Source organism: Nannospalax galili, unplaced genomic scaffold (genome assembly GCF_000622305.1).
Source record: "Nannospalax galili isolate Female #2095 unplaced genomic scaffold, S.galili_v1.0 scaffold18, whole genome shotgun sequence".
NCBI classification, from domain to species: Eukaryota; Metazoa; Chordata; class Mammalia; order Rodentia; family Spalacidae; genus Nannospalax; species Nannospalax galili.
The window spans coordinates 11,738,848-11,746,983 of NW_008346548.1; the positions used below are offsets into that span (position 1 = coordinate 11,738,848).

At 42.6% G+C, this 8,136-nt stretch overlaps 1 protein-coding gene across 25 annotated transcripts in view; it reads left to right on the top strand.

The window, feature by feature from the left end:
• The window catches only part of Kalrn (kalirin RhoGEF kinase), a 700,573-nt gene that overhangs the window by 366,836 nt on the left and 325,601 nt on the right, over nt 1-8,136 (top strand). For all 25 annotated transcript variants that reach the window (XM_017800540.2, XM_029568193.1, XM_029568189.1 and 22 more), the window contains exon 11: nt 3,971-4,162. In XM_017800540.2, the coding sequence (XP_017656029.1) occupies nt 3,971-4,162 (192 nt within the window). The remainder of the gene's footprint in view (nt 1-3,970; nt 4,163-8,136) is intronic.

Here is an 8,136-nt window from a genome sequence, read left to right on the forward strand (position 1 = left end):
TCCTTTAGATAAGATTGGGGTCTGCTGTTCATTTTCCCAGTTCTATGCTGGGTTACTCTCTGGGAGTCCCTTTGGCCACCCTGGCCAACAACTCAAAAGAAGGTATCTCCTATCTGGTATGTTGTTGCTTTTTACGTAGCCTTTAGCTGTACATATGGACACTTAAAAAATTAAATTGGCCCCTTTAATCTTTGGTTATACTTTCCTTTTGGGTGTTTAAGGCCATAGAGTTGGCCCAGATAAACCAATTTATTTTTACTCTTAAGGTCATTTAAGGATCTGTTCCTCAGGGGTCACATGGGCTTGGGACGAGCCCCCTGGTTCCTTTCTTTTACCCGTTCCATCTGTGTGAAGATAAGTCAAAGGTCCTGCTCGACCATAGCTGGCTTTGCTTGGAAGCCTGGAGGAAATGTTTCCTCTGTGTTGACCCTCCTCATTGTAGACTGGACACTGGTTCAAGTCCATCTGGTGGGGTCTCTTCAGCCTCCTTGATCAAGAGGACAGGTGATCCACCACAATTACAGGACATTTTAAGAGATGCTCATAGTCCCCTGGAACTAGTCGACCTAGGAGGGCAAGGAGCAAAACCTGTCCTTTATGTCCCTCTGACCAAATTAATATAGGCCTCAAAGTATGTCTGTTAATCATCCAGGAAGGTTAGTTCCACCAGTGTGATACTTTTAATTACTGTGTGCCATGTAGCTAAATCTTGGGCAAAGATCAGTTGTTCTCAGATAAGCCTTACCTAGACATATATTTATTGATCTGGTATGTATGATTTGTCATTGGATTGTTGGACTAATATGGTTCCCTCTGGATTTTAAAACTAGCTAGGCATTATTTATCTCTCACATTGTCTAACCCCTCCATCATGATTTTCCCAATTAAGGTGCCCCCATTTTCCCCCTTTATTCCTTAATAATACCCTTCTCCTATGGTCCTACCTCACTTGAGCTTCTTCTTTCCCTTTATCCCCTAGTTTCCTTGTATACCCTTCCTTCCCCTCTCCCTTAAACTAACCCAATTTTTATCCATATCTCCCTTATTAAGGCCTGTTTCCTACTGTTCTCTTTCAGGTTCTTTCTTTTCCTTTACCTCCCTGGTTCCTTTCCATTATCCTGGTTCCTGTAGCTATATCTGGATACAGAGTCACCTATCAGGATTTGGTTCTAGGATCCACATATGAGGGAGAACATATATCGATTTCTTTTTTCTGTTACTTCACTTAGTATAACAGTTTCTAGTTCCATCCATCTACCTGTAAATTTGATGATTTCACCTTTCTTTACAGCTGAGTAAAACTCCATCGTATTAATGAACCACATTTTCATTATCCACTCGTCAGTTACCCTTAACTTAGGTTGCTTCCATCTCTTCGATCTTGTGAGAAGAGCAGCAACAAACACGGATGTACAAGTGTCTCCACAATAGGACGAGTTCTCTGGGTATATGCCAAGGAGTGATATAACTGGGTCAAATGGTAGGTTCATTTGTAGTTTTTTAAGAGTTCTCCACACTGCTTTCCATAGGGGTTGAACAAGTTTGCAGCCCCACCAGCAGTGGATGAGAGTTCCCCTTTCCCCACATCCTCTCCAACATTTGGTATCATTTGTTCTCTTGATCTTAGCCAGTCAACTGGTTAAGATGAAATCTTAAAGTGGTTTAAATTTGCATTTCCCTATTTACTAAGGATGTTGAATGTTCTTTAAGATATTTCTTAGTCATCTGGGGCTGGAGAGAGGGCTCAGTAGTGAAGAACACTGGTTGTTCTTGGAGAAGACTTGGGTTTGAATCCCAGCACCCACATGGCAGCTGACAGCTGTCGGTAACTCTAGTTCCAGGGATCTGACAGCCTCTTCTGTCCTCCATGGGCATTGCACAGAAGCTTTTTAGTTTAATGAGGTCCCATTTGTTGATTCTTGCCCTTATTTCCTGAGCAATTGATGTCCGACTTAGAAAATCCTTTCCTACACCTATATCTTGTAGGTTTTTACCAATGTTTCTCTAACAGTTTCAGAGGTTCAGGCTTTATATTGAGGTCTTTGAACTATTTGCAATTGACTTTTGTGAAAGGTGAGAGATAGGAGTTTAGTTTCATTCTTCTACAGGTGGAGATCCAGTTTTGCCAGCACCACTTACTGAGCATGCTGTTTTTCCTCCAGTGAATGCTCTTGGCCCCTTTGTCAAATATCAGGTGGCTGAAATTGTATGTACTCATATTTGGGCCTTCAGTTTTGTTCCATTAATCTATGGGTCTATTTTTGTGCCAGTACCATGTTGTTTTTATGACTATAGCTCTGTAATACAGCTTAAAATCTGGTAGAGTAATACCCCTGGCATTGCTCTTAGTGCTCAGGGTTGCTGAGGGCAATTGCTTTTTAAGTAACATTTCTTAAGGATTCTCTGAGGCTCCTCCGGAAATAACTAAGCACCAAGACCATGTTTGCTGGTGGCCTTCCTAGCTTCGTGCTTTCAGTAGCCAAAAGACTGGGCCAGCATCCTTCAGTGAGTCCACTTCAGTGCTAGTTTCTTAAGACTGTGAAGAAAAAGTGCCACAGATTTCATGAATATGAAAATTGAATATGAAAATTTCTATTTTCATGAAAATAGAAATTTATTTTCCCTTAGCTAGAAGTCTGGATCTTTCTGAGTGATATGAGGGAAAATCTGCTCCATGCCTTTCTCTTAGTTTCCAGGGCTTTCCTGGCAGCTTTTGGTCTTCCTTGGCTTGTAGAAACATTCCCAGTCTCTGGCTTCATCTTCTCATGGTGTTTTCTTGATATGTGTGCCTATCTCTTCACATAAGGATATCAGTCACATTGACTTAAGGACATACCCTCTTCCAGTATGTAATGTAACTAATTACATCTAAAATGATCATACTTCCTTCCAGTAAGTTCAAATTCTGAGATATTGATGGTCACAGTTTATGTGAATTTGGGGGAAGATATAATTCAACCCAGGACAGTCAGGTCTCCAGCTCCATGTAGTCATTAGCATAAGCCTCTTTCAGTTCTCCACTCACCTTATTTTGTCACTGATGGTTTTGCCTCTAGATTCACATGGCCACCAGTAAGTACCAGTTCCTTACCATAAGACAGTGAGCTGACCTGAGGGATATGGGTAAATATATGTGTAGCCGAGTCACAAGTTGTATGTTGGGATCTGTCAGATTTTAAAAAGAAGCCTGCTGAGGAAAGTTTTATCCATGGCATATAGTGTAATAACTATTGTAAAAGCACTGGCTACCATCATGATGAGTAATAACTACAAATTGACTGTTTTTTGTAAATACTCTGGAGAATTCCACCCTGTGTACAGACAGGGCTGGAGGTCTGTATAGTACACACATGTATGCCTGGGATGCTGCTCATGATAAAACCACTAGACTCCCCTGAACTTCCTGCAAGCATCCTGCCATCACCAGGCGCAGGAACTAGTCTTCATCTCCTCCCCTTGGCTGTACCCTCCTTCCCACCCTTCCAAAGAGATAGCTGTTCCAAAAGATATGCACCAGAGTGATGGGGAGCTGCAGGGAAGGCAAAGCAAGCCTCCTAGCTGGCGTTTTCATGGTATTCTCACAGAGAAGCACAGAGCATCCTTGTGGATGTGCTATTTCCAATTCTAGCAGATGCAGCCTGAGATGTGAGGACAATGAAGGGGCTCAGTGTGGGTGAGGAACGGCGGATGCAGAATAAGTATGGAGGCTCTCACAGGCCTCCTTCTTGTCTTCAAGGACACTGCACCTCTGAGACATTTCAGAGGCAGGCAAGGTTCCCAGCCAGTGCCCGCTGTGCATAGCAGCCCACTGCTTGCCTGCTAGGAGGCAGGGTGCCAGATCAGGGAGCTGTCGGCTCAGCGCCTCCGCCCTCTGCGCCCACTCCTTCAGGAGCCCAGGGGTGGGCTGTGAGAAGGCGTGAAGCTCGTTCCCTAACTGCTAGTTGACTTGCCTCACTGTTGTTGCTGGCAGAATACATATACCAATGCGGACAAGCTCCTAGAAGCAGCGGAGCAGCTGGCTCAGACTGGGGAATGTGACCCGGAGGAGATCTACAAGGCAGCACGGCACCTGGAGGTGCGCATCCAAGACTTCGTGCGCAGGGTGGAGCAGCGGAAGCTTCTCCTGGACATGTCAGTCTCCTTCCACACACACACCAAAGAGGTACGGGCTGAAAGGGTATGATGGTCCACTGTGGCTAGGTGGGCTTCCTAGGAAAGTGAACTGAGGTCTGACCAGCATCCTGAAGGTCTGGGGGCTAGTAGCCTTCCAACTTTGGTGGTATTAACCATTTGATACTGATAACCTGCATTTGAGTTCCTACCGAACAGGGAAAATTCTTCTCCCATTCTCTCTAGAGAAGTAGGAGGGTGGTGGATGCAGGTGGTTTACTTAGACATGCTGGAATATATAATCCCTGGTATAGAAATACTGAAAGAGGGGCTGTAAGAACAAAAATGCCCCACCATACTCCCGGGCTAGTTTCTCTTGGTTGCTGTTTCCTGTCAGAAAACTTTAATGAGGTATCCTTGCTACTAGCAAGGAGCATACAGAGTTTGCAAGTGTGTTCTGTTCTTACTTAACTGATTTTTAAAAAACAAATTTTTATTATATTTATTTAGGGGAGAGGGGTGCCAAATGACAGTATAGGTATGGACTTCAGGGGGCAACCTACCAGAGTCTGCTTTCTCCTTCCATCCTGTGGGTCTGGGGTGACAAATTCAGGTAGTCAGGTTTGGAGGCAAGCTTCCCCACCTCTAAGCCATCTTGCTGGCCCTATTTTAATAATTGTTTTAAAAGGAAGATTCAGGCTTCTTTATAGGGTCTGTGGCACAAAAATATTAAAGTTGATACTTACCTGGGAGTGAGGTGGCGGGCAGTCAAAAGGAGAGGCAATAGGTAGCAAATGAAGTAGGACTGAGATGGGTCCTCGCCAGCTGGACATAAATCCAGGACACAATCATTAACCATGTGGAGAAAGGAGAGGGGAGGTGGATACTGCAAAGCACATGGCAGGGCACAGGTCCCCTAGGAGGAGGAGGTGACAAACCTAGGATTGCTTTCTATTTTTGATTAAGGAGGTGGTACTCTGTGATCGAATAAGTGGACAGGAAGGAGGCCCATTTAGCATCTTGTGCAGTAACACCCTTGGCAGAGGAACTCATTTCATATATGAATGTTTATGTTCCCCTAGGAATTCATTTTAATAGGGCATTAATTAAGATTTGATTGCTGCTCAGGAAAAAACATTAACCCCACTTAATTAAGTTGATTTTTGATTTGAGGAATGCATTAAGAAGCCTGGCTAATATTAATTCACAGACTTTTCTGGCAGTTGGCGGGAATGACTGTGAATTGTTACAGTGCCTATCAGAGAAAAACATGAAAGATAACGTTTCCTAAACTGAGATTCCCTGGGCAGATGAAGGCCTGGTGAGCTCCCTGGAGCTAGCTCTGTTTCCTCTCCATGGGACCCACAGCCACTCTCTGATGAGTGTCTGTAAAGCAAGGGGATTAACTCTAATCCAGGGCTTCCTGCCTGCTTGTCTGCTTGCTTGTGGCTCACTGGACTTTTAATGACAGTCTCAAAAATCAAAGGCATGTGGATTCCTTTTTCATTAACAGTCCTTGGTAAAAGAATGGAGTGTGAAAAAACAGAGGGTCTCCTTAAGAGGACTGTGGTGCTGCAGATCTTCCTAAAGGCCACATGTGCTTATACAAGTCACTTATGTCCCTGGCTCTGTGTCCCTCCTTTATGAAATAAGTTGATCAGACTTGCTGCTCTAAGTATGTTTATGGTTCTAATTAAACCCAAATTTCCTCTCTGTCTTGTATGTTTTTACTTCTTTGTTGATTTTTGATAATAATAGTAAGTGTAAGCCTGAAGTAGTATAGGTGATTTCCCCCACCTAAGATTTGGTTCATAGGTACTAACATTGTAAGAATATATTCAGTAGTTTTGGTTTTATTAAATTGAACACCTGCTACTTGTGAGATACTTCATTTTATGTAATCTGTATGATAATCTTACAGATTTTTTTTAGACGGTTTCAAATGAGGAATGTGTAGAAAATAAGTTGTCTAAGGTTACAGGACTTCTCAGTAGTGTGACTAAGTCCAGGTTGAACGTACCCAGTACCCAAATCCAAAATCTGAAATGATATTTTGGAAGATTTGTGATTTTCAGAGCATTTTGGATTTCAGGTTTGTGATTAGGGGTGCTCAACCTGCACACATGCTCACTTAACCTGTAGCTCACTTGTTCCTCTCCATCTCCTCTCCTCTGCTCTTCCTTCTCTTTGCTCTTTCTTCCTCTTCTTCTTCTTCCTCCTCCTCCTCCTTGTCCTCCTCCTCTTCCTCTTCCTCTTCTTCTTCCTCCTTTTCCTCCTCTTTGTCCTCCTTCTGCTTTACAGGAATTTGATGAGGAATGTAGTCTTATCACAGTTCTTGGACAACACAATGGGAAGCTAGTAGTCTAACCAAAAAGGTAGAAAAGTTGGGAAGAGAAGAGAAGAGCTGCCCATTCTGCCACATCTTTTTATCCACTCCACTTCTTTGCAACTCTGTGGACAATGAGAATAAAGGGGGCAGCTTAAGGAACCTGATTCCAGCAGGAGCTTTCCTGAGGACATGCATAACATACCAGCATGTTATCAGGCTGGCAGATGGGAGCAACCTTCAGTGTTCCAATGAAAGGCCTCCTGGGGTGTGAGTCTCTAGATTCTGTTGAATACCTCTAAGACTTGTCATTTCACAAACCTTTCAAGTCAGGGTCTTCTTTGATGTTGTGGTCATTCACCCATGACTCCTGCTTGATTCTATAGACAAATACCTGGCTTTTTATTTAGGGTAGGATCAGCAGTCCAGTCTACTAACATACAAATTTGTTAGGGAATTCTGGCTTGCCAGGGTTGTCCCCCCATCCCCACCCCCTGCCATAACAGTGAATCGTAGTGAATGGAAGGAAAAATCTGCTCAGCTTTGCTACAGGGGCCTTGAGTACTGACACTGCTATAGATCCTTCCTGCTCTGTTATGGCTAGCTCCTTCCTTCTTTGCTCCTTTCCCCTCTTCTTCCTTTCCTCAGTAATGTAGTGTGTGTTCACATATAACAGAATGTCATTATATGATATAATTTTCATGGAATAAAAGCTCCTTCTGGAGGAACTCTAAATAGGCTGACTAGACCTCAGTGGAGAGTTCCCATGGGGGACCCTATGGGAGAGGGTCAGTGAGGAAGGGGGTATAAAGATGATTAAGATGTTCTGTATGAAATACACAAAAATTCAATTTAAAAAACTTTTTCAAAAGCTCCCTTTATGGGAGATTTCTGTATGGGAACTGAATATCTATTTTCATAAATGATTTAATCTAGACTCCCTATGACTCTCCAGACTGAAATTCATAATTTTACTTCTGTCCACTGCCTAAATCAAAGGTTTACTCTAGTTAGGATTAGGGAAGAAATGGGAGCTAGGAAAAGGATAGCCTTCAGTCTCATTTCTTCTTCAGATTAAAGAAATGTTTAATCCTATTGGCCTTACTTTGTGAATTCTTTTGAACCTTAGGAATCTGAGGGCTACAATCATTTGATCATTTCTTCACAGTGTTATTCAGGTTTGAATAATTACAGACCACCTGGGCTTGGTGGAGCACACCTTTAATCCAAGCACTCAGAAGAATAGGCAGATGGCTCTCTGTGAGTCTGAGACCAGTCTGGTTTACATAACAAGTTCCAGGACAGCCAGGACTGCATAGTGAGGCCCTGTCTCAATTTTTTTTTTAAATTAGAAACTATTTAAATGTTACACATTGAATTTTAATAATTTGTTAACATCATAGTACATCTATGTGCAAAATATTATACAATCTTTATAAATCACATGGTCAAAGATCATTAGAGACATTACCATTCATCATCACCACAATCTGATTACACATAGAATAAATACTCACAGTAAATATACCAAGAAATTAAGAATGTTATGCCTGATTTTTAAAAAATATATTTTGGGGGTAAAGTGGAGAGATGACTCAGTAGTTAAGAGCACTTGCTGCTCCTTCAGAAAACCTGAGTTCATTTCCCATCACCCACATTTAGTAGCTCACAATTGCCTGTAACTACAAGAGATCTGATGC